The sequence below is a fragment of the Gavia stellata genome, chromosome 4 (assembly GCF_030936135.1).
Source record: "Gavia stellata isolate bGavSte3 chromosome 4, bGavSte3.hap2, whole genome shotgun sequence".
NCBI lineage: Eukaryota > Metazoa > Chordata > Aves > Gaviiformes > Gaviidae > Gavia > Gavia stellata.
In genome coordinates this window covers 85,221,628-85,247,661 of record NC_082597.1, presented here as the reverse complement: position 1 = coordinate 85,247,661, position 26,034 = coordinate 85,221,628, and the positions used below count along the sequence as shown (strand labels likewise).

Genomic DNA, 26,034 nt, shown 5'->3' with positions numbered 1-26,034 from the left:
GGGAGTGGGAGAGAGAGAGTGAGTGATGTGAGAGAGGAGTGGGAGTGGGACAGGGAGTGGGAGTAGGAGAGGGAGTGAGATCAGGAGAGGGAGAGAGTGGGAGAGGAGAGGGAGTGGGAGAGGGAGTAGGAGAGGGAGTGGGAGAGAGAGAGTGGGATAGGGAGTGGGAGAGAGAGAGTGAGTGATGTGGGAGAGGGAGTGGGAAAGGGAGTGGGAGTGATGTGGGAGAGGAGAGGGAGTGGGAGAGGAGAGGGAGTAGGAGGGGGAGTGGGAGAGAGAGTGGGAAAGGGAGTGGGAGAGAGAGAGTGAGTGATGTGGGAGAGGAGTGGGAGTGGGACAGGGAGAGGGTGTGGGAGAGGGAGTGGCAGTGGGAGAGAGAGTGGGAGAGGGAAAGGGAGTGCGAGAGGGAGAGGGAGTGGGAGAGGGAGAACCCGTGCCCGGTAGGGCCATGACCTGCCTGCCTGCCTGCCTCCCTCCATGGGCACCTGGCAGCCTGCCCGCCGGCAGCGTTGCTGTGACTCTCGCCTGTCCGTTGTGCGGGCTCCAGCAGTCTTTTCGGTGCCGTGAGGTGTGGTAGTGTTTTGGTGGTGAGGTGCTCCGGTGCAGCACCCTTCGCTGCTCTGTACCCTGCAACATTGGTTTTTAGTTCTTTTGATTGTTGCCTGTCCTCCTGGATAGCAATGGGCCTCCGCTTTACCAAGAAATTTTTACAGCCTATAATTTTCCTGTGAAATATACATATACGTGAGCCTGTGTATGCATTTAATTCTGTACACATACATTTTAACGAACTGATACCATGTTAGTGCCAGGCAGGGCAGCAGAAGTGACCATTCACCCCATGCCTGAGGTATGGTTGCCTAATGCAAAGAGGGACCAAGGACTGCAGCCTGTTGCAGGCATTCGTCAGGTGGGGATTCGGCGCCTGTGGGCAGCTTTACGCTACAACTGAGGTCTAGAAGCAGCAGCAGCTCTAGGGCTGCTTCATAAGAGAAGCCATAGTCATGAATGTAGCTCACCCCAGCCTTTTGGTGCAGAGACCCTAGGATGAGAGCTGCAGAGTGGAAAAGCAGGCAGTCATAGAATCACAGAATCATTTAGGTTGGAAAAGACCTTCAGGTTGAAAAGACCTTTAAGATCATCAAGTCCAACCGTTAACCTAACCCTGCCAAGCCCATCACTAAACCATGTCCCTAAGCGCCTCATCCACATGTCTTTTAAATACCTCCAGGGATGGTGACTCCACCACTTCCACGGGCAGCCTGTTCCAGTGTCTGACAACCCTTTCAGTGAAGAAGTTTTTCCTAATATCCAAACTAAACCTCCCCTGGTGCAACTTGCAGCTGTTTCCTCTTCACAGAATTGCTACAGTTGGAAAAGACCTGTAAAATCATCAAGTCCAACCATCAACCAACACCACCATGCCCACTAAACCATGTCCCACAGTGCCACATCCACACGTTCCTTGAACACCTTCAGGGATGGTGACTCCACCACCTCCCTGGGCAGCCTGTGCCAGTGCTTCACCACTCTCTCAGGAAAGAAATTTTTCCTAATATCCAGCCTGAACCTCCCCTGGCACAACTTGAGGCCATTTCCTCTTGTCCTGTCACTAGTCGCTTGGGAGAAGAGACCAACACCCACCTCACCACAACCCCCTTTCAGGTAGTTGGAGAGAGTGATGAGGTCTCCCCTCAGCCTCCTCTTCTCCAGACTGAACAACCCCAGCTCCCTCAGCCGCTCCTCATCAGACTTGTGCTCCAGACCCCTCACCAGCTTCGTCGCCCTTCTCTGGACACGCTCCAGCACCTCAATGTCCTTCTTGGAGTGAGGGGCCCAAAACTGAACACAGCATTCGAGGTGCAGCCTCACCAGCGCCGAGTACAGAGGCACGATCACCTCCCTACTCCTGCTGCCCACACCATTTCTGATACAGGCCAGGATGCCGTTGGCCTTCTTGGCCACCTGGGCACACTGCTGGCTCATATTCAGCCGGCTGTCAATCAACACCCCCAGGTCCTTTTCTGCGGGGGAGCTTTCCAGCCACTCGTCCCCAAGCCTGTGGCGTTGCCTGGGGTTGTTGTGACCCAAGTGCAAGACTCGGCACTTGGCCTTGTTGAACCTCATACAATTGGCCTCGGCCCATCGATCCAGCCTGTCCAGATCCCTCTGCAGAGCCTTCCTGCCCTCCAGCACATCAACACTCCCACCCAACTTGGTGTCATCTGCAAATTTACTGAGGGAGCACTCAATCCCCTCGCCCAGATCATTGATTAAGATATTAAACAGAACTGGCCCCAAAACTGAGCCCTGGGGAGCACCACGTGTGACCAGCCACCAACTGGATTTCACTCCATTCACCACAACCCTTTGGGCCCAGCCATCCAGCCAGCTTTTTACCCAGCAAAGAGTACACCTGTCCAAGCCATGAGCAGCCAGTTTCTCCAGGAGAATGCTGTGGGAAACAATGTCAAAGGCTTTACTAAAGTCCAGGAAGACAACATCACCACTAACTGGGTCACCTTGTCATAGAAGATCAGGTTAGTCAAGCAGGACCTGCCTTTCATAAAACCATGCTGACTGGGCCTGATCGCCTGGTTGTCCCATATGTGCCATGTAATGTTGTTCAAGACGAACCTCTCCATAACCGTCCCCAGCACCGAGGTCAGACTGACAGGCCTGTAGTTCCCCAGATCCTCCTTCTGGCCTTTCTTGTAGATGGGCGTCACATTTGCTAACCTCCAGTCAACTGGGACCTCCCCGGTTAGCCAGGACTGCTTATATATGATGGAAAGTGCCTTGGTGAGCACTTCCACCAGCTCCCTCAATGCCCTTGGGTGGATCCCATCTGGCCTCGTAGACTTGTGTATGTCTAAGTGGTGTAGCAGGTTGCCAATCATTTCGCCTTGGGGGGTTCATTCTGCTCCCCTTCCCTGCCTTCCAGCTCAGGGGGCTGGGTACCCAGAGAACAACTGGTCTTACTATTGAAGACTGAGGCAAAGAAGGCATTAAGCACCTCAGCCTTTTTCTCATCTTTTGTCACAGTGTTTCCCCCTGCGTCCAATAAAGGATGGAGATTCTCCTTAGCCCTCCTTTTGTTGCTAATATACTTACAGGAACATTTTTTATTGTCTTTTATGGCAGTAGCCAGATTAAGTTCTAGCTGGGCTTTGGCCTTTCCAATTTTCTCCTTGCATAACCTCACAACATCCTTGTAGTCCTCCTGAGTTGCCTGCCCCTTCCTCCAAAGGTAATAAACTCTTTTTTTTTTTCCCTGAGTTCCAGCCTGTTGTGCTTTAACCCCAGCTGGCAACTAAGCACCACATAGCCACTCACTCACTTGCCCCCTGCCCCAGCGGGATGGGGGAGAGAATCAGAAAAGTAAAAGTGAGAAAGCTCGTGGGTTGAGATAAGAACAGTTTAATAAGTGAAATGAAATGAAATAAAATAATAATAATAATGATAGTAATAAAAAGTGTAATGAAAAGGAAAATAACAACAACAAACAAACAAGAAAGACAAGTGATGCAAATGAAATCAATTGCTCACCACCCCTCCGACTGATGCCCAGCCTGTCTCCAAGCAGCAGTTCCCCGGCCAGCTTTCCCCCTAGTTTATATACTGAGCATGATGTCATATGGTATGGAATATCCCTTTGGTCAGTTGGGGTCAGCTGTCCCGGCTGTGTCCCCTCCCACCTTCTTGTGCACCCGCAGCCTACTCGCTGGTGGGGTGGTGTGAGGAGCAGAAAAGGCCTTGACGCTGTGTAAGCACTGCTCAGCAGTAACTAAAACATCCCTGTGTTATCAACACTGTTTTCAGCACAAATCCAAAACACAGCCCCATACTAGCTACTATGAAGAAAATTAACTCTACCCCAGCCAAAACCAGCACACAGCCAAAGCTCTCTGTTCAGCCAGGCCAGTTGTCTTCCCTGCCAGCTCGTCTTTTGGCACATGGGGACTGCCTGCTCCTGCAACTTTAAGATTTCTTTCTCGAAGAATGTCCAGCCTTCCTGGACTCCTTTGCCCCTCAGGACTGCCTCCCAAGGACTCTGTCCACCAGGTCCCTAAACAGGCCAAAGTCTGCTCTCTGGAAGTCCAAGGTAGCAGTTCTGCTGACCCCCTCCTGAATTGTCCAAGAATCAAAACCTACCATTTTGTGATCGCTATGCCCAAGACGGCCTTCAACCATCACATCACCCACAAGTCCTTCTCTGTTTGCAAACAAGAGGTCCAGCGGGGAGCCTTCCCTAGTTGTCTCACTCACCATCTGTGTCTGGAAGTTATCTTCCACACACTCCAGGAATCTCCTAGAGGAGAGGAAACAGTCTATATTGTATTTCCAGCAGACATCTGGTAAGTTGAAGTCCCCCACGAGAACAAGGGCTAGCTATTGTGAGACTTCTCCCAGCTGCTTACAGAATATTTAATCTGGCTCTTCATCCTGGATGGGTGGTCTGTAACAGACTCCCACCATGGTATCTGCCTTGTTGGCCTTCCCCCTGATTCTTACCCATAAACACTCAACCTTATCATAACCATCATCAAGTTCTAGACAATCAAAACACTCCCTAACATACAGAGCCACCCCATTGCCTCTCCTTCCTTGCCTATCCCTCCTGAAGAGTTTATAGCCATCCATTGCAGCACTCCAGTTGTGCCAGTCATCCCGCCATATTTCCATGATGGCAACTGTATCATAGTTTTCCCGCTGCACAATGGCTTCCAGCTCCTCCTGTTTGTTGCCCATGCTGCATGCATTGGTGTAGATGCACTTCAGTTGGGTTATTGATCCCGCCACCTTTTTTGGGGGAGAAGCCCTAATTCCTATGTGACCATTCTCAGGTGCTTCCATGGTTTCTAACACATCAATAACCCTTGCGTCTTTGCTGCCGCATGGATCTCCATTCTTTACCTCCATTGAAATAGCAGTCTGAAGGACCTCGCTAGCACACCATCCCTCAAACACTGGCGTGCCACCCCCAGGCTTATCTCTAGCGAGCCTGGTTTTATCCCTTTCCGCTTCAAATCTAGTTTAAAGCTCTTCCAATGAGCCCTGCTATCTCCTGTGCAAGGATCCTTTTCCCCCTTTCAGACAAGTGTACCCCGTTCGTCACCAGCAGGCCTGGTATTGTGTAAACCGACCCGTGATTAAAAAACCCAAAATTCTGCCAGTGACACCAGGCTTGGAGCCAGGTATTGATCTGCTGGCTCTTCCTGTTTCTTCCCTCATCATTCCCTGCAACTGGAAGGATGGAAGAGAACACTGCTTGTGCTCCTGATCCCTTAAACAGTTGTCCCCAGGCCCTGAAGACTCTTTTGATTGCCCTTGGCCTTCTTGTTGCAACTTCATCGCTGCCTACCTGAAAAATCAATAATGGATAATAATCTGAGGGCCGTACCAGGGAAGGAATCTTTCTCTCCACACCTTTAACCTGCGTCTCAGGGAGGCAGCAGACTTCCCTAAGAAGTGGGTCTGATCTGCATATTGGGCCTTCTGTTCCCTTCAGAAGGGAGTCCCCTATGACAATGACCTGTCTCTTTTTCTTTATGGAAGCAGTTTTGATGCAGGGTGTAGGCCGACCTAACCTTGGCAACACCTCCAAGCTAGATGAACCATCGTGCTCGTTATTGTTTGATTCCACTTGCAGAGCCTTGTACCTATGATACAAGGGCACCTGGGAAGGTGGGGTAGTCATGGAGGAGACACATCTGCTGTGCTGGGCAGGAACTTGTCGCCATTGCCCCCAATCCCTTAAGTCACAGCATTCAGTCAGGTGGAGAGAGGATATCATGTGTCCTGTCTGCGTGTTCACAGAATCACAGAATCACTGCGGTTGGAAAAGACCTGTAAGTTCATCAAGTCCAACCACCAACCCAACACCACCATGCCGACTAAACCATGTCCCACGATACCACGTCCACATGTTCCTTGAACAGAACGGGGCCTCTCCCAGGGAAGGTAGGGTGCAGTTCCAGTAGTCTATCTCTCTCTTGCACTCCCTGATACTCCTCAACCTACTCATCTCCTCCTGCAGCTCCGTCACTAAGCGGAGGAGTTCCTCTACCTGGGCGCACCTCCCACAGGTGTGCTCCGATACTGGCGTAGGAGTAGGGCACAGCCTGCAGCCTGACGCCTGGGTGCCAGCATGTCCCCACAAGAGCTCTGTCTGGGAAGCTGCGTCAGTCGTGGTGGGGGCAGAGCTCAGAGAGGCCATGGGTTTCTGCCGGGTGGATACAATTGCTCCCTGGTTGAGCTGGCAGAACTTCAGCGCCCTTCCTGCATGCCTTTCCCCGCAAACTGACGTGCCATGCCCCTTGCTGATGCACGATGCGCCTGCTCACTAGCGCTCCCCAGGGGTGTCTTTTATAGGTGGGGGGGGGCTTGGCCACCATTGCTCCTGGCCCTGCCCAGGTCTCATCACCCATGGCACTCTCAGCACCCCCTGAGGTTCCCCCGGTTCTGGAAACCCCGCTGTGCAACGCGCCGGAGCACTCCGCTGCGGATCCTGCCGGCACCAGAGCTGCTCGCCTCGGTAACTGTGCATAGACTGAGCTCCAGCATCTCAGCCTGTCTTCTTTTTTGAAGGGAGAAGGAGTCCAGGAAGTTCCCAAATCTTCAGCTGACATTAAGAGAACTTAAATGCAAATAGACACACTTATAGCAGCAACAGAAAGGCAGAGAGCTGCGAGCCTTTTTTTTTGTTTTTCTCCAGAGAAGGACATAGCAGAGCCCAGCAGAACCAGAACACTTTGATACCTGCACTCATTTTGGACTCCTACCTTTTCTAGGCTAACACAACCATGTATCACTAACTGCAGCGTTGCATAATGACATTAAGGCCTGAGCCAAACCGCCGGAACACAGACAGTCAGAGAATGAGATAACCTCAAAAACAGTGAGTCTGCCAGCACCTGCGCAGTTTCTCAGGTATGACACTAACAGCTGAATGGGGCTGGTTCTCATTGACCCTGCAGTGCTGCTCCCCGTGCGTTGTTCTAATGACTAAACTTTGCTCATCACCCTACTTCCTGTACAGTGCGCGTACTATGCATAGTCCTTCTGTGCTACAGTGTACGTATCATACCTGCACTGGACTCGATCAACCTGAGATTTCAATATAAAGGTTAGTTCACAGCATCACAGAATCACTAAGGTTGGAAAAGACCTGTAAGATCATCAAGTCCAACCATCAACGCAACACCACCATGCCCACTAAACCATGTCCTGCAGTGCCACGTCCACACGTTCCTTGAACACCTCCAGGAATGGTGATGACTCCACCACCTCCCTGGGCAGCCTCTTCCAGTGCTTCACCACTCTCTCAGTAAAGACATTTTTCCTAATGTCCAGCCTGAACCTCCCCTGGCGCAACTTGAGGCCATTTCCTCTTGTCCTATCACTTGTCGCTTGGGAGAAGAGACCAACACCCACCTCACCACAACCCCCTTTCAGGTAGTTGTAGAGAGCGATGAGGTCTCCCCTCAGCCTCCTCTTCTCCAGACTGAACAACCCCAGCTCCCTCAGCCACTCCTCATCAGACTTGTGCTCCAGACCCCTCACCAGCTTCATTGCCCTTCTCTGGACAAACTCCAGCACCTCAATGTCCTCAATGTCCTTCTTGTAGTGAGTTCTATACATAGGGGAAAAAAAGAATTTCCTATAGCCTGCTGCACTCCTCTCCCACCATTCGTTGCAACCTAGGAAAGGATGCAGGGATTACTTGCAACCTTGTTCAATGACTGGAGATGACATTCCTGTCCACCTCACCTCCTAGTGAATAACACTCATGTAGGGAATGGCTTCACTGTGAAGCCTCTCCATCTTTGCTCCCTGTGCTGGGCTAAGATTACCTCTGAGGCGAGAAAAGCATTTGCGGAACAATTTTGTGCCCACTTACACTGGGCAGCAGAAGCAACTGCCAGTAGTTTCTTCTGTGTCTGGGGAATGTAGTGAGCAAGATTGAAATGATCAGAGAAAATCCCACACGGCAAACTGTGGGGTTGGAGCTTATGGTTGTCTGGGAAGCCCGCAGAGGATAGTCATTCATAAGAAGAAGAGGCCAAATTACATCCCACATCTCTGTGTAGCTTCACTGTCTCTTTCCACCAGCACTCAAGTGACATACAAGAGCATACTGGGTCTGTCTGGGATAGAGTTCATTTTCTTTGTAGCAGCCTTTCATGGTGCTGCGTTTTGGATTTGTGACTAAAACAGCCGTGATAACACACCGGTGTTTTGGCTGTTGCTGAGCAGTGCTTGCACAGCATCTCTTCTTCCCACTCAGCACTCCCCCCCCCCCCCCCAGCAAGTAGGTTGGGGGTACGCAAGAATTTGGAGGGGATACAAGCAGAACAGCTGACCCAAACTGACCAAAAGGATATTGTATGCCATATAACGTCATGCACAGCAATAAAAAATGAGGGGAGAGGGATTTTGGGAAGGTATGCATTGCTCAGAGGCTGGCTGGGCATCAGTCTGCTTGTGGGAGGTGGTGAGCGATTGCCTTTGCATCACTTTTTTCTCCCCATTCCTTTTTCCTTCACTTACTAAACTATCTTTATCTCAACCCATGAGTTTTCTCGCTTTTGCTCTCCCTATCCTGCTGGGGTTGGGGGCGGGGGGGAGTGAGATACTGTGTGGTGTTAGCTGTAGGTGGGGGTCAACCTGCCACAAAGTAAGAAAAGAAAACCTCCAGAGTCTCTCTGCTGTTCACACAGCTACAGCATGATCCCATACTCAAATGTGTGCACAAACATGCATCCCAGCATCTGGTCTAATGCACTCCCTGCATCGCCCCACTGTTTACCCCGGGACAACACTGGTGCTATGAATTGTCAAGGGATGCATCATAGCCAGATGAGTCTGAACCACACCTGAACCAGCGCTGAGAGGAGGGGCGTGTGACACCGGCTGGAGACCTCCTTCTACAGGGTACAGAGGCTCCTGTCTACTGACCGTACTCGCTACCTCATGTGTTCTGTTGCTTGCAGGGAGGTCAGACTGGGGCTGTTGCAGAGAGCACTAAGGCATGTCTGGACTTTGGCCAGCTACCCCTGGCCCACTCATCCATGTGTGCACCAATGATACTGTCAAGGGAGACTTTAACAAACCAAGAGTGGCTACGGGGCACTGGGGCCCAGGTGCTGTTCTCCTCGGTCCTGCCAGTGGAGAGGAAAGGCTTGGGTAGGAGGGCACCCAACCTGCGGGTTAACATCTGACTGCACCACCAGCATTGCAGGCAGAGCTTTGGCTTTGGTGGCCATGGGCCCCCTCTTTGAGGAACGGGAGTGCTGGGGAGACACAGGATGCCACACAGGGGTGGGGCAAGAGGATGCTTCCCAACAGGCTTTCCAGCCTAGCTAGGAGGGCTTAAGCCTAGGTTCATCAGGGGATGGTGACCAGCGCCTGAAGAGAAAGGAAGGCGCAGGGAGCGGGAAGGAAGTGCCTTTGGGTCATGGTCCAGCCAGAGAGTCCAGTCCGGAGGAGAGGGAGATGGGGTCAGCGTGTCAGGGCCCAGAGGGCATCCCTCCTCTACGAGTGGAGTTGGCTAAGTTAGAGTTTATGTGGCTGAGTCCAAGTCCGGCTCCTTCGCTGGTAAGAGCTGTTGGGAAGAAAGCTGGCGCCAAGGGCCTGTCCCTCCTTCCCCTTGGGAGCTGTTTTTAAGCAGAGGCCTTGCTGCTGGCTCCTGCCTGTGTTACATTGCAGCTGTGTAGCAGCTCTGTTTGAGGCTGATCTTGTACCTGCACAGTCTGGACCTTGACCCAGACCCACCGGTTCAGCTTCTTGGCTGACCTTGGCTCTGCCTCACCACTATGGCCTTGCCGGGGGATCGCCGGGCTGCATGTGACCCACAGACTCTGGCCCTCATCCTGACCCGGACTTGCCCTTCTGCATCCTGGCTCCTTCTTGGTGAGACCCCTGCTTGCGCCTGCCTTGTTACTGCGTTCCGCTCCGGACTGGCCTTCCCTGGCGGAGCAGCCCTCACCGCTCTCTGGCACAGGGGCAGGACTGCCGACAGGGCTGCAGTGTAGGTCCAGCCTCCACCCAGACATGAGTGAGAGCTGTAGCAAGATTACAGCCCTGAACTTGAGGAAAGCAGGCTTTGGCTTCTTGAGGGACTCTGGTAGGCATATCCCATGGGAGTCGCCCTGGAGGGCAAAGGGGTCCAGGAGAGCTGGTCAGTCTTCAAATACAACCTCCTCAAAGCACGAGAAGTGTCTATCTGGTGTGTGGGAAGTCTAGCAGGCCTGGCAGAAGGCCAGCATGGCTGAACAGAGAACTCCGGACTGAGGCTGACAGTGCAAAGGAAGTGCACAGAGGGCAGAAGTGGGGCCGGGCTGCGCTGGAGGAATAGATCCGTTGCCTGAGTGTGGTGGGTGGAATCTGGAAAGCCCAAAGCTCATCTGGAGTTGCAACTAGTGAGGAACATGGAAAGCAATATGAAGGACTTCCATGAATACATAGGCAGTAGAAGGGAGCCTAAGAAAAAGTGGACCCTCTGCCAAATGGGGCAGTGGACCTGGTGACAAAGGACATACACGGTGCCTTCCTTGCCTTGGCATTTACTCGTGTAAGGTCTACTCTTAGGCCTTAGGTCTCTGAGCTTAGTGGCACGATCTGGCAATGATGTGGAGCATTACCCACAGCAGAGCAAGACTACGCCGGGGACCGAAAGGCAAGCTGGACATACACAAGTCCGTGGGTCCACCTGAAATGTGGCCAGAGGTGCTGAGGGAGCTGACCAAAGTCACTGCAGAGCTGCGGTCATCTTTGAGAGGTCATAGTGAGCAGGGGAGGTTCCTGATGATTTGAAGAGGCAGATGGCACCCCCCCACCCCCGGCCATCTGCCCCGAAAGGCAAGAAAGAGCCCCTGGAGAACTACAGGCTAATCAGCGAATCTCCACCCCCGTGAAGATCACAGAGCAAATCCTCACAAAAACTACTTCCAGCTGTATGAAGGACAGGAAACTGGTTGGGAAAAGACAGCACAGATCTACCAAGGGCCAATGATGCCCAACCAGCCTGCAGGCTTTCTACAGTGAGACAACTACTCACTTGAATGAGCGGAGAGCAGTGAGTGTTGTTCACCTGGACTTAAGCAAGCTCTTTGCCACCGTTTCCCATAGTAACCTTGTAGCCCAACGGTTGAGGTATGGTTTGGATAACTGGAAGATAAGGTGGGTGAATAACTGACCGGAGTGCTGGGCTTTGATCAGCTGTTCAGACTAACTGGCAGCGCGTTTACTATTTGCGTTTCTTGGGAATTGATACTGGGGCCAATACTTTTTAGCACCTTTTTTTAAAAAGACCACAGGTCAAGAGACGTGGTCGTGCCCTGCCACAGGCTCCTTCTGCTTTCCTCTCAACCTGTCTCAAACTCCTCCTCCCTCTCAAACTCAGAGAGCTTCTCTGCATGCTTTCGGAGGCTGTTTGAGGCTATCTGCTTGTTTCTTCACTGCCCCAAGTGTGCTCTGCATGCAGTGGGGTTCTTCTAGTCGGTCTCCTGCTTTCGTGGCCCTCCAGTGGTACGGTGTGTTCTCTTTGGACTCTTTTAACATCTGTGCTTCTTTCTTGGTCTCTGTGAGGCTACTCTCTGCTCTCTCAGCATTCTTTCAGTCATTCTGCTATATTTTTTCACCTCTCCAAGGCTACTGTATGCTTTCTGGGTCTCTTTCTTGCCTACTTTTTTCCACCTTTCTGAGGCTAGTCTTCGTTATCCTTCACATTTGCAGGCTTTATGCTATTTTCTTACCTTCTCTGAGACTACTCTGTCTTCTCTGAGGTTCTTTCAGGCTCTCTTCTAGTGTCTCAGGCTCTGCAAGGCTCCTCTGTTCTCTGGGACTCTCTCAACCACTCCACTTCTTCTCTATCCTCTCCAAAGCTGCTATGGCTGCCTTTCAGGCTTTCGGTCCATTCCTTCCTCTCACTGAGGTGACTTAGGAGCACTCTCAGTCTTTCTGCTGTTTTTCCCCCTCCCACACTTTTCTGAAGTTCACCTGGGTTTTCTAGGGCTGTTTCAGTTTCTCTTCAAGGTTCGTGGCATCTTAGCAGCTACTCTTCTTTCTCCTGGGACTGTTTCAGCCTCCCTGCTTGTTTCTTCCCTCTCCAAGGCTACACTTTGTTGCTCTTTTAGCCTCTCTGCTTTCTTGGCAGCTGCACGCATACTCTCCTAGAGCTCTTCCAGAATCTCTGCTACTTTCTTGTTATTGTCAAGTTCTCTGGTGCATTCATCATGGTTCTTTCAGGCTTTGTACTAGTTTCTTCACCTCTTTGAGGCTACTCTGTGTTCTCTGAGTCCTTTACAGATTTTGGCTCGTTTTCCCTTCTTTGATGCTACTGTTTGGAGCACTTTCAAGCTTTCTGCTTTTTTTTTTTTTTTGGTCTTCTCTGAGGCCACCCTTGGTATTACTGAGTACTCTGGAGCTCCTTCAATGTCTCTGACACTTTGTTATCACTGAGCCTCTTCGGTATTCTCGGGGGGGTTCTTTGCCTTGTCTATTTCTTTCTTGGCCCCTTTGGCACTGCTACGTTTTGTTTCCTTGGGCACTTACAGGCTTTCTTCCCTTCCTCGAGGCTACTTTATGTTCTCTGAATCTCTTTCAGGCTCTCTGTTGCTTTGTTGGCTTTTGCTTGGCTCCACTGTTTCGTCTGGGGATCTTTCAGTCCATCTTCTACTTTCCTGGCATTTGGAGGGCTATTCTGTGATCTTTCTCTATCTCAGTGTTTAATCAATTTTCATGGTTTCTCTGAGACTTTTCAGAGTCCTCTGGATGTCTTTCAAGCTCTCTACTACTTTGTCCTCTCTTCAACTATTCTGTATTCTCTGGAACATTTGCAAACTCTTTCCTATATTAGCAGGCTCTCAAAAACCATTTGTTGTTCTCTGGGGATCTTTCACATCTATTTCTGTTTTATTATTTTGAAGGAGGATGAGAGAGGATGGAGATGGGGAATCTTTTCAGAGATGCAACAGCTTCAAGAGCTCTGGACTTCAACTGCAGTGGAGCTGGAATAGATCTCTGCGAGTCACCTTTTGGAATTTTTTTTGTCCCCTTTTGGTTTTGGTGGTAGTTGGGGTTAGGAGAGAAATGAGCTCAAAGAGGCACCTTTTAAAAAATCCTTTATTTTTATATTATGCTAGTAAAAATCTTTTATTTAAAGGCGAAAGTAGGTATTGCATAGAAGAAACACTGGTGCAAACATCACCTGGTGGGAATGGCATGTTGTTTCTTACTGTCTACTATCACCTACTGCACAACAGATGGCTAGCCCATAGGCAAACGTCTCCAGGTCTCCCCATGCCAGCTACAGGATGAAGCTGCTCAACTCTATGGAAAGAAGTTACATCAGAATTATGTGTGCCCTATTCCATGCTGCTCCCAAGAACCATCTGCTGGGAAAGCACCCTTTTCCTCCGTGCCTTTTCTATGCCTGACCAATATCTTGTCCAAGAACAACCATGAGGATCAGTTCGGCTGCCCTCTGTTTGCACCCTTCCTGTGTGTGCGTTTGTATTTATTTCATGCATACAAATGGCAGGTGGACACAGGATCGGAGAGCTGGCCTAACATGACCATAGTCCAGAAACTCAATGCATGACATATACAAGGCACCTTCTGTCATCTTGGAGACATTTATGCCATTGTTTTTCTCATCTCACATGCTACAGCTACGGGCACTTCTTTTGAGCACCCTCCACCTGGGCTTCCTGTAACTAACAGCCTTGGTACCACCAGGAGGGAACAGAACTCACTGCTATCACTTCAACAGCTTTGAAGCAGAGGTTCTTCAAGCAGTTATGTCTCTGCCTAAGTTCTTCTGCAGCTTCCAAGCATGAAGCACAGTGAGACAGCAGGTATGCTACAGTCTGAAGGAACGCTCAGAGAAACAGCACTTTCACACACTTGAACTGTGCTTTCATGAATCAGAGATACAGAGAGGTATGCATTTATACAAATCAATATTTGTGTATATTAAAGATACTTTTACTCAGTATCAGTTTTTATTTAAAAACATGCTAAAAACTTATAGTTAAATAATCAGAGTGACATTTGGGGAAAACACACAGACAGCCACCCACCAGCATAAGCAAAAAAAGTGCATACAGACATGAGCCAAAGCTCCCTTTGACCAGTTTACAGGACAGTTAGTGCCTTCTCTGACAAACTGACTGATGCAGCCTCACGCTTTCCAGGGCTGTTTTTTGTTGCCTGGAAAACGACATTACTTTTCTGCTCTTTTCAGGATGTCTGTCATCACCTCCCACATCAGAGAGTCAGCTAGAGACACAAATCAGCCCTGCTTTTGACTCCGTTCCTGTAGGTGGCTTCATAGAGATGAATACATGAAGCTCGTGTAACTGTCTCACTTAATACTGTGCTTAAAAGTAGTCATTAAAAAAAGATTTCAGGATCTATGCTGCTAGATCGTGAAATGGAATGAAGCATTCTAGAAAAATAAGTTTGGATGGAAGGCAAAGTAGCTGAGTTTGCAACTACACATTTCATCTCTGAGTTACTCATAAACATTTTTTATTTCCTTATTACTTTCACTAATATATTTTACCATTTTTTGTACAAAAACTGACTGCAGATTAAAATTTAAGATGCGGCAGGTACCACTGTGCGACCCAAAAGGACAGAGATGATGTTCCTGCTCAGCCCTGCACCCTGCTCTTTTTGAACATCAGAGAAAGCTAGAGAAAGCTAAGCACCTCTGCCCAAAGGGAGAATGCAGTGGAGCCATCAGATGAAAATCGTCCTGTCTTTTCTTGCAAAAATGGGAACACATCTTAGCAACTTTGGATACAGTCTTACATGTAGCAGCAAGTACACTGGGCATCAGAGCCCCTTCTTCAACATGGAACATCCATCTCCAGTGGGGCTCAGATGCTCCTGGTCCCAATTTTTGTTAGAAATGGAAGTAAAACTGGATTCAGTTTCTGTGCTTTCCCTCTGCTTCTTCCCTGACTCTTTCAAAGGCAAACCAAGTGAAATAGCTGAACCCATATGGCATTGTCTGCTTCAGTGGGAAACAAGAGCCCTGTGAAACTTTCGGCATTGTGCTCATATGGCCACGCTCTAAGGATAGTAACCTCCTTCTTCACTGCAACACCCAAATTCATCTCTATCATCTCCCACACATTCACACTCCTTCCTGTCACACTGATTTCATAGGAACTCAAGAGAGTGACACATAGGCTACACAAACCACTATTGCTGCCAGATGTACAGATGCATGCAGGACCTACTAGGAAGATAAACAGGGGACTAAAAACTCCCAGATATGAAGTGGCTCGACAGCTATTTCAGCCCACAAGGAAAAGATAGGCTGAACAATACAATGAAAATGGTATCTTTTAAGAGTTTAAAGTATAAATATTCAGACTGGACATTAAGAGAAACTTGTTTACCAGAGGAGTAGTTTGACACGGCATGGCTCTGAAAGGCACAAAATCTCCATCCTCAACAGTTTCTGAAACTCAGCTCAATAATGTCACAGTAATCCCCATCTCACATAGATGCCAGTACCCCTTTGAGAGTGACACTGGATGAGGTAACCTCTGAAGGTCACTTCTGACTGCTAATACAAAAAGCAGTGTTTCTTTCAGAGCTGAGTTGAGCCCTGACTGGAGTTAAATCAGAAGATCCTCCAATGTCTGAGCCTTTCCTTCTTCACAAAACAGCAAAAACCTGGAACAAAGGGTAAATGGTGGCTGCTTGCAAGGAAGCAGCATTCAAACTAGAGAAATATATGTTCAAGTATTCTAACAGGAATGTTGGTAAAAACATACGTTGCAGTGAACTCTGAACTACCCCATAGATGGCAATCCATCAGCAAGAACCAGTTCTGTACTGAAGGTGTGACAACACATACTGTCTCTGAGTGCTGTTTTGGAAATTGTTCCTTTCCTGCATCATCTGGTCACCTTTAATCAAACCACCTTTTCCAGCTCAAGGAGACAGCTGTCTTCTGCCTGAGGAAACCCCTTCAATAAAGGGCATGGCATGACAACGTTGCCATCAAATTGCCATCTCCCTCCCTCATATCCAGCAGCATGCCATGCCTTGTGCAAACTTGTTGAAACAGACAACACAATCTGTGAAGTCTGCTGCCAGCTGGCCAGTAGTTCAAACTGCAATCTCTCTCCTTGGTGCCAGGGAGCAGTAACTTGCTTAGTCAGTACTTTTAGCTTTCAAAGTAGAATGACATCAAAGCAGCCAGACACTGCTTTGGGTGAGTAAAGGCATTGGAACTTTCCCTCGCAGGAGTAGGAAGCTCACCATCTGGTCCAATGGGAAGGCATTGCATTCCATCTGAGGAAAGAGCCTCTGATTTGAAAGGAACCACCTTTGTTACAGTAAGGGCATCAAGGCCCTGATAATGGTAGACGATGCCTCCCCATGGACTTGAGAAAAGTTACGTCTTTATTTGCCCGCACCAACTGTCAACTTTGAAAAAACACGTCCTCTGGAGATCGCACAGTGGTTCCCAAATTAATGTACAATAAATGTGTAAAACCAAAAACAGTAAGAAGTTATAAGTCAGGCAACTAAATTCTAAGCTATATCCATAATAATAATAATCATCATCATTATCATAATAAAAAAGTATACACCGTAAGGTACAAAAGCTGCAAAGCAAAGCAGCTCCAATTCCTAGGACTCTCAGAGCGGCTTTTCCGAGTCTTCCAGTAAATTGGACATGAGGGTTGAAAACTTAATGGAAGACTTTGAAGAATTCTCCCTTGAAGTTGAACACACATAATTTTTGCACATATAGCATGGATTAGTAGAGCAAAACATTTTCTTAAGTTAAGAAACATCCTTAGAGCAGATCTATGATTTCGTGTAGAAAATCCATTTCTTTGGGGGGTTGCACCCCTCTTTGGCAAATAAATGGCAAATGTGAAACAGACAAAAAAATGAGTCAGATAACAAGTTGTGATAATAACTGGACAAGTAACAACAAAGTAGATCGGTCAATGGGACGGATTCCCTCAGCAGGGCTAGGCTTGATACTCTTTGCGGTCATTCCTTTTGTTCATTTTTATGATGAGACAGAAGGGTTGATGTGACAATGTTTCAGGGGCTTTAGGCATCATATTTTTTGCCAGTCCTGTGAATCTGCTGGAAGAGTGTCATGGAGAAGGCCATGCCAAGGATCTGAAGGAAAACAAAAAATAAGGGCTTCAGTACAGGGAGGCTGCCAAAACTCCACTGCTGACCTGTATTCATGGTCCAGCTGTAGTTTTAAAAGTCATTCTACACTAGCCATATTTCTCAAGCTTCAACACTGATCAGTAAACTTGGATGTATGTTGTTCAGGCACACAGTGATGTCCGGAGTTGCATCTGTCAGAGCACAGATGGAGGCAAAAAGCTCTCAGGGGTCTTTGTCATACATGCAACAATTTTTCAGAATCAACACATATGAGTCATCCTTCCTTTTTACCCAACAACTTGTGCTTGTTTAGCCAGATAACTGTGACTCAAAACATCAGATTCAGGTATTCTCCCCCAAAAGTACAGGAGTGATACAGGAACCCCAAAACCTTAACAGATTATGATGATACTTCTGCATTTCTTTTTTAAACCACGTTAACCTACTCAGTTCAGTGGCCATGATTTGACTCATTTTGACAATTTCTAGAACTTTTTTCCAAAATTTAAAAAAAACAGTTCCCTAAGGGACAACGTAACAAATGGCTAAACTTGGGAACTCCAAAGTGGTGCTCAGAAGTCAAAAGGCAGGTAAGCAAAACTCCACTGTAGCATGTAGTCTTTGTGGGACTGACTACTGACTGACCTGCTTCCTTTCTGAGTAAGTGACCTTAAATGAACTCATAAAACAAATCTGACATTTTTGAAATCATGATCAAACTCAAAGCAGTTGAGCACCACTTTTCACACAGAAGAATCAAGAATGCTGACAGCAAATCAAAGTCATGTTGACAAACATCATACTTACCTGCATTATGAGGATGCACATTCCAATCGAACCAAGGACATGTTTATTCTCATCGAACCAGGTCATAACTCTCTCATAACATCCCTGAAATGATGAAAGATGAAAATTGAAGTCCTGCATTTTCTTTCACGTGCATTCCCTCTATTTTCTTCCTTCCCACCCCTCCCTAAGCTTTGACCTGGGCAAAGCGAGCCTTACCGTTTTCCACACTAATTCAGTGGAGTTCCGTCCACAGTCTTGGGAGTTTTCTGTACAACATCGGTCTGGGACAGTGTTTTCTCCTAGCACTGGGTACCAATCCGTAAAGTCATTCACACCACAGCATTTCATCTATGGCAAAAGTACAGGATTAGTAAATTAACTTAACCAGCACAATTTGTGAATCATGCACCACCACAAACTTTTACTTTCATGAAACCGTTGTGTATTTTCAAAAGTGCTGCCACAACACTTCTGTATTTTTAAAGTGCTTTGTGCTCAGTGATCACTAAAAGCAAATACCTAACAACATTAAAAAAAACCCCAAAGAAATAAACGGTCCCATGCCCAAGGTTATGTTAGTCTTCTTGACACAGAGACATGAGCCCAAACACCAAAACATAAGGTAATCTGCCCACAACTGCTGAATGGCAAAAGCCTAGCTGCCAAAGCTGCAGTTCTACCTATGCAGGTTTTGCTGTTTCTCCGTTGTTTCAGATCATCTCTGTGTCTGTGATAGGCACAGAGAACCTCAGAGAGAGGTAAGCATCTTTCACCTTACAGCGAACACTTTGATTCTGGATTTCACAGTACTCCCTGGATGTTCAAGAGTGCAAAATCAGAAATGAAAGCCTACATTAGCCTGCTTATAGACTTGGCATGGATACCACAGTTAACAGACTGCAGCAGCCTTTATGGCCAAACTGTTATTTTTTTTCTATTGAGACAATACGTTACCTCTGCTTGAATGATATTCCATGCATTTTTCAGTCCAACATTATTTTCTGAATTGTATAGCTTCATACCTTCCTTCAAGTCCTTCTTTGCACTCTCACTGACCTGCATCATGTAAAAAATACAGAAAGTCAGTGCACTGCTGTTTAGAGCAAAGGACCAAATGGTACAGACTTGCATATAGAATGTATCTCTCTTACCTTCTCTCACCACAAACTTAACATGGGTAGAAAAGCTCCACCATACTTCAAGACTCTCACAAGTCAGTGGGACTTTTCAGCACCTGCCAAAGCCTAGTCTCTCCCTCAGATTGCAAAATACTGGATTAATTCTCATGAGACAGGAGACCAAATGGCTTCCCCTCTACTAAGAGTCCATCATACAGTCATCATCTGATCCAGACTAACTGAAGAGTGATCAGCAGAAATCTGCTGAGCTTACTTTAACTTTGCCAGAGACAGCTGTTGGCAATACCCCACAGCAGCCTCTCCTGCCTGTAACCTATGGCCTATTTTAATTTGCTAATATCATAAAACCAGAGTCCCAGCCTCCCAACCTTGACATAGTTATCCCTTGCACAGGTTCAGGCAGGCTATAATAAATGGCCAATACAAAATCAATTGAAAAAGGGCATTATTATTGTTCTCCTTGCGGGGACAGGCTTGTAGGATTTATGATTTTCAAATGTGCTCTTCTTTCTTTAGAGGAGAAAGTTGGAATGCTTAAAAGGAGATCTGAGATGTCTCATTTCTTGTATAAATTTCAGTCCAAGCCTGGAGTCCTGGATGCAGGTAGGAATGTACCTTGGCTCTGACAGCAGTGATCTGACACCAGAGAAAAGATTAGCCTATGGGTCCTGGCATAAAGATCAACTATATTGTAAGATCTTTTTCACCCCTCTTTGACACCCCATTCAAAATCAGAAGTGCACCCCAGCTCCCTGAAAGTGGCAGGCATCATCATAACAACCTGGGAAGAGATATAAATCTGGTAGAAGCTCAGTTTTAAAATCAGCCTGGACATGCTTATACTGTAAGGCTCTGTCCTATGTTTAGCAGAGTTCTCCAATTCCACTAGGGTTTTACCAATCATCTTACCTATCTGACAGGCCAGCCAGTTGTGCCTACGTCACTTAGTCTCTACTAGATAGCAGATTCCTACAGATGGGCTTTATGAGAAGCTGCCTCTTGAATCGCTCCGCACCCTTGTCACACTCTCTGGGACTGCCCAGTCAAGTGAGACAGCTGATGGCATCTGGAATAACCTGTGAATATCCCAGGTCTCTCTCCTCCAGTCGTGTTTAAGGGTTGGACCTAAGAAGCTAACCAGGTCTTAAGTAGGACCTCCTGCAACCCAGGTTGCAGAGACATCAAACACCTATGTTGAAGGCCATCTTAGCTTTTAGGAGAAGATTAAAAGGGACACCCTGGACCATGGCTTTATTTCAGGGAGGAAATTGTAAAGCTCAGCTGGTTCTTCTCTCCTGTTTGCCCTCCTCATCACTTTCTCCTCCCCCTGAAGGAGCAGCTTACAGAAAACAGCCAAGATCTCAAGGTTAAACCTTCACTAAAGAGAAGAGCAAGGAGAACCCGCATACCTCCATCAAACAAAAGCATGAACCTGGTTTACATGCTAGTACAGATAACTAATCTATATGCCATATTTGCTTACCTTGTCCATATAAACAAAGAACAAAATGAGTAATATCAGCTCTGCCAGGAGAATTATCAGCAAAACGATGAAAAACTAGAACAGAGAAAAAACAGACAGTATATACACACTTGCCAACTAGAGAGCAAACCTGGGGCTGCTAGAAACTCTGAAGACTACAAGCCTTGTCCTCTACATCTTTCCGCTCTGCCAAAAACATGCAAGTTTGATTTCAAACTATTCAGGCATATTGATACTATATTGCCACTAAAGCTCCTGTAGGTCTCACCATCAATGAGGAAGCTCACCGTCTAGCATTCTCTAAATCTTAGGTTTTGCCCTACTACCAGTTTGCAGGTTTCAGCAATGCTTTTATCTTGCTTTTTTTAACTGCTGTCACAGCACGCAGCCCTGATAGTCTCTTTCCTTCATACAGACTACAGAACAGATGCTAAACCCATTACCACAAAGATCAATGTGACGTGCCTCAGGAGTGATTCCCTAGCAGGTGGGCTTTAACCACATCTGTCTGCCTATTGGAACAGTCGTTATATTACTCAGCAGCTCTACTCCCTGTATTTCTATTCCCTGATTTCTCTGTAGCTGAAATCTCTCTCTGCAGGGGCATCCCAAGTGTGAGCTCCAGTAGTGTGAGCTGCACTACTACACTCCAGTAGTGTGTCTGCCTATTGGAACAGTCATTTTATTACTCAGCAGCTCTGTCCCCTGTATTTCTATTCCCTGATTTCTCTGTAGCTGAAATCTCTCTCTGCAGGGGCATCCCAAGTGTGAGCTCTCACTACTTTTCACGCCCACTAGTTGCCTTTATGTACTAATGGACTGCCACATAGGCATGGCATCCCCCCCCCAGACACTGGGGGAGATGTAGTATGCAGTGCAGCAAGCTCTTCAGTTGGAAACTCATGATAGTCATGATAGTATAAAAAGACTGTTGCAGAACCGTGTATGAATACAAACACTCTTAAAAAAAACCCAAAAAATTCAGCTGGTGTTGCAGTTTGTGTGGATGAATGGCATAGACCTCATTGCTATTCTCTGTTTCCTTTCCTAGCTGTACAACATAAAAAAACAAGCAGCAGATAGCAAAAAGCAAGTGCACATTGGTCTTCCAGTTTAATTCTCTGAGGTGGTCTAAGGAATGCTGCCCAGCTGTTCCCCAACACCATGTAAGGGAAACCTTTACACAAGGAAAACCCACGTGCTCCTTAATGTCACAGTACCTGTGATTCGTAAGCTGTGACTGAATTGGAAGCTGTCTGCTTTGAAAGCCCTCCTCTCACCTTCTGCCACAATACCTCTCTCCTTGGGGTGGGGAGAAGCATGATGACGCCTCCTGGGTTTATGCAAGAGGAGTTACCCACACTGTGTTTTCTGAGAGGGGTTCCCAACCTCTGTGCTTCAGTGCTGGACAAAGACTGCCAAGGATCAGATTTTTATTTTTTTTTTTAATTGGTAAGGCCTGGCAGAGACCTTGACTTCTTAACTTTGGGTCAGATGGTTTCCAGCAACCTCTGACAAAGGCCTTAGATAAGGACAAAGTAGAAAATAGCCATGAGAGGCTTTGAGTGGCATCCAAAAGCAGCTGTGCTGAAGATTTTTCAGTCAATCCTTCTAACAGACATTTCCAGAAGGGCTATCCAGGTTGACCCTACAGTTCATGTTTGACCATTCAGAGGTAACAGGTAGTAATTTGCTTTGCTATCTAATACATTAGGGCACATGGTAACAAGGATGCATTTGCTAATATACCAATGATACCACTGTGATCAAAGCTGTGGGATGTCATACTTGCAAGCATACATGAAAGCCAAGGGCAATATTACAGTGATCCACAAGACTATTCTGCACTGGTCGTTTAAATAAAATAATAACAAAGCAACAGTCACTGGCCTTAGTGAAAAGAAGTATTGATGTCTTACACTCAACAGGAGGCACTTGTTTTCCTTGATAGCACCTAGGCAGCCCAGAAAGCCGGTCACCATGATGACTGTGCCAATGGCAATGACGAGGTTGGCAGCTGAAAGCGACGGAAAGCTAGGAGAAAACGTGGCGAAGTTTCCTTGTGACACTGAAAGCCAGATGCCCACACCCAGCAGCCCACAGCCACATAACTGCAAAGAGATAAACAAAAGAAAGGTTTCACCATTAAAATAAATGGCACTGGCTCCTTCCCCCGCCACTCTGAAAAGAAAGAATTTCTCAAGCAAATTCTTAGGTCGCTGTTCTGCAGTAATGCTCTCACTGGCTTGGTGCTGAAACAAAGTGAAACTAAATGTTCTTACCTAGACTTCGTAATGTCACCTACACTCATAAATCTATTCAAAAGCCACTGGATGGTAGAATTCTTTTTTTAAAGACTCAGCACATGAAACCAGGGCTACCCATTGATCTCCCAACAGCACAACCCAATGCAATTTTTCTATACGAAGATAAAAAACATTATTTGACAGAATGCTCCATTGCACTTATTTCTGCAGTCATCTACAATGTCCCAGAGTATCCAGCCCTGTTATTTCCTCACCCTAGGGCAGGCAAGGAAGTCCTGGAGATAATTACAATCAACAGTATAACTTCAATAAATATTTGTTATAAAATGCCCAGTCCCAGTAGCCAGGTTGGGTTTTAGTATGAGTTCTCGTAGTTTTACTGTTGTTTGCCAGTGTTCAACATGACAAAAATCGTATTTCTAGGTTTATTATCTACAGGAAGCTCAACTTCTGCTACTCTCTGTCAATAAGAGAACCTGAAGGAAATGCAAAGCTGCTAATAAAACATAAAATTAACTTCACCTTGCTTCTCACTCTTAACAACACCATGTCTGGTTAAGGAAATAAGGTTTCCCACCCGAAGTCATGGGGCTGGTCTTCAGAACAATGGCCAAGTGTTGCACTACAGAGGGCCTAAAAGCTGCCCATCTTTTAGTACTTGCTCAAAATGGTTGTTATACAACTTCCCATCTGATCTGTGATCACTGTGGAGTGCAATCAGAAGTAGGAATTAGTTGCGCTTTCATTAAATCTGTGAGCTTTTAAACAGTACTATAACAGTACTGTAACAGTACTGTAACAGTGGAGAAGTGAAGGTCGGAGGCCATCTTGGGCTTAGCGACCATGAAATGAAAGAGTTCTCAATTCTTGGTGAAGTAAGGAGGGGGGTCAGCAAAACCACTACCATGGACTTCCGGAGGGCAGACTTCGGCCTGTTCAGGACACTGATTGAGAGTGTCCCTTGGGACACAGTCCTGAAGGGCAAAGGGGTTCAGGAAGGCTGGACCTTCTTCAAGAAGGAAATCTTAAAGGCGTAGGAGCAGGCAGTCCCCACATGCTGTAAGAAGAGCCGGCGGGGAAGACGACCAGCCTGGCTGAATGGGGAGCTTTTGCTGGGACTCAGGGAAAAAAGGAGAGTTTATCACCTTTGGAAGAAGGGGCAGGCAACTGAAGAAGAGCACAAGGATCTCGTTAGATCATGCAGAGAGGGAATTAGAAAGGCAAAAGCCCAGCTAGAGCTCAATCTGGCCACGGTCGTAAGGGATAACAAAAAATGTTTCTATAAATACATTAACAACAAAAAGAGAGCCAAGGAGAATCTCCATCCTTTACCGGATGCGGGAGGGAATGTTGTCACCAAGGATGAGGAAAAGGCTGAGGTACTTAATGCCTTCTTTGCCTCAGTCTTTAACAGCCAGACCAGATACCCTCAGGGTATTCAGCTCCCTGAGCTGGAAGACAAGGATGGAGAACAAAATAAACTGCCCATGATCCAGGAGGAAGCAGTCACCATCACTGGAGGTGTTCAAGGAACGTGTGGACGTCGCACTGTGGGACATGGTTTAATGGGCATGGTGGTGTTAGTTGATGGTTGCACTTGATGATCTTACAGGTCTTTTCCAACCTTAGTGATTCTGTGATTCTGTGAACAGTTTCCTGCCAAATCTAGCCCTTGCCAAGGTCAGAAGTGAAACTCACATCACCTTCACCGGGAGGGGGATCAGAGCACACCCCCTGCAACTCAGAGTATTTTGCTCCAATTTACTTGGACCGCTGCACAGGAAAAACAAAACAGCACCTAATCCTTACTCACGGTGATATCCCAAAGCTGCTGGTGCTCACCTGTCAGCAGCGAGGACCAAGCGGAACAAAGATTCTTGCCATTTAGCAGGTTCACCACATCCAGCCCACCCCATCGTGCTTGCATAAACTTACAACTTTTACTCAAACTGGAAACTCAGGGTCAGAGAACAGTACCTCCACTAAAATAGGGCTCAATCCTGCCTTGTGATGAGCACTAATCTGACATAATGAAGAGCTACAGGCCTAACTTTTTGAGCAAATACCCCCACTTCAGTCTGACATGATTTTACCAGTAGGGTGTATAGTTCAGGGTACAACTGGCTCCTTTCGGTTTTGCTGCTTCACAGAACATGAAAGAAAAACTAGAATAGTATCTTCTTGCATTCATGTCACCTTATCTATGAATCAGGCTTATGTTTTCATAATCACGTGCATGGTTATTTTCTTTTACTTCCCCTGTGACCCTTCTGTCGCCTCTGAGCCTCCTTCCTAGTTTGCTCAAAGCTTTTGAAACTGCTTTCCATCTAGGGAGAGTCACCAGTTTGCTGAAGAATCGTGACCAGGAGTAGGCCTTATGCAAGATGCTCCCAGGCATTCCCATGGGAGGCAGAGTAAAGCATCTCCCAATGTACCAAGTCCACAAGAGCTAACATCATGCAACGCATAAAAATATAGGGTTGTGTGGGCAGAGAAAGAGAATAAGAGATGGAAACTCTGCACTGGTGGTTATTTCCAGGCCCCCTTGCACCTAAGCATTAGCTTAGCAATCTGGAAAAAAAAAACCCCACAACTGGCTAAAGCTCACAAGCACATGCATTGGGTAACACAGAGGAAATTTTCAGCATTCTTGTAAGGAGGCTGGGAAGCACCTCTGCTTCCAAAACTCAACACACAATAACTCAACAGAGTGAGTTGGGGAGCTTTGCATCATTGGGTGTGGATAAATGTCACAACATCTGTTTCCTGTAACAGAGCTGGATGCAGCTGCCACATGAGTGTGTGTAGCAGGAAAAAGTCAAGCAGCTACTATCTCTATGAAAAGACTGGTACAAAAGATACACACATGCATGTGGCACAAAGGGCTACAGGACTTTCAGCTCTTCCCCCAAATCCACGCTCTCCAATTAATAGTCTTGAAGTGATTTCTCATTGCGTTTCATGGTATGTCAGCAAGGTTGATGTTAACTTGGATTAGTAAAGAACTGCGAGGGGATGCGAAACAGAAGTCTCCTGATGACATCCTGCTGCAGGACGCAGTGGACATCACCACAGGTTTAAACTGTCTGCATATCATGGAATCAGTCACCCTATTGCTCCTGCTTTAAATTTAATCTACTCTGTCCTTGAATTGCTGCAGTTTTGGTGCCTCAAGCCCTCTCAGGAA

The 26,034-nt window shown here is 47.2% G+C and overlaps 1 protein-coding gene across 2 annotated transcripts in view; it reads right to left on the bottom strand.

Annotated features, from left to right (window-relative positions):
• Nucleotides 1-13,110: 13,110 nt before the first annotated feature.
• The window catches only part of TSPAN9 (tetraspanin 9), a 200,532-nt gene continuing 187,608 nt past the window's right edge, over nucleotides 13,111-26,034 (bottom strand). For both annotated transcript variants that reach the window (XM_059816799.1, XM_059816800.1), the window contains exons 3-8: nucleotides 22,500-22,691; nucleotides 20,581-20,655; nucleotides 18,913-19,014; nucleotides 18,175-18,306; nucleotides 17,977-18,060; nucleotides 13,111-17,172 (exon numbers count right to left, since the gene is read on the bottom strand). In XM_059816799.1, coding sequence (XP_059672782.1) covers nucleotides 17,101-17,172; nucleotides 17,977-18,060; nucleotides 18,175-18,306; nucleotides 18,913-19,014; nucleotides 20,581-20,655; nucleotides 22,500-22,691 — 657 coding nt within the window. In that variant the 3' untranslated portion in view covers nucleotides 13,111-17,100. The remainder of the gene's footprint in view (nucleotides 17,173-17,976; nucleotides 18,061-18,174; nucleotides 18,307-18,912; nucleotides 19,015-20,580; nucleotides 20,656-22,499; nucleotides 22,692-26,034) is intronic.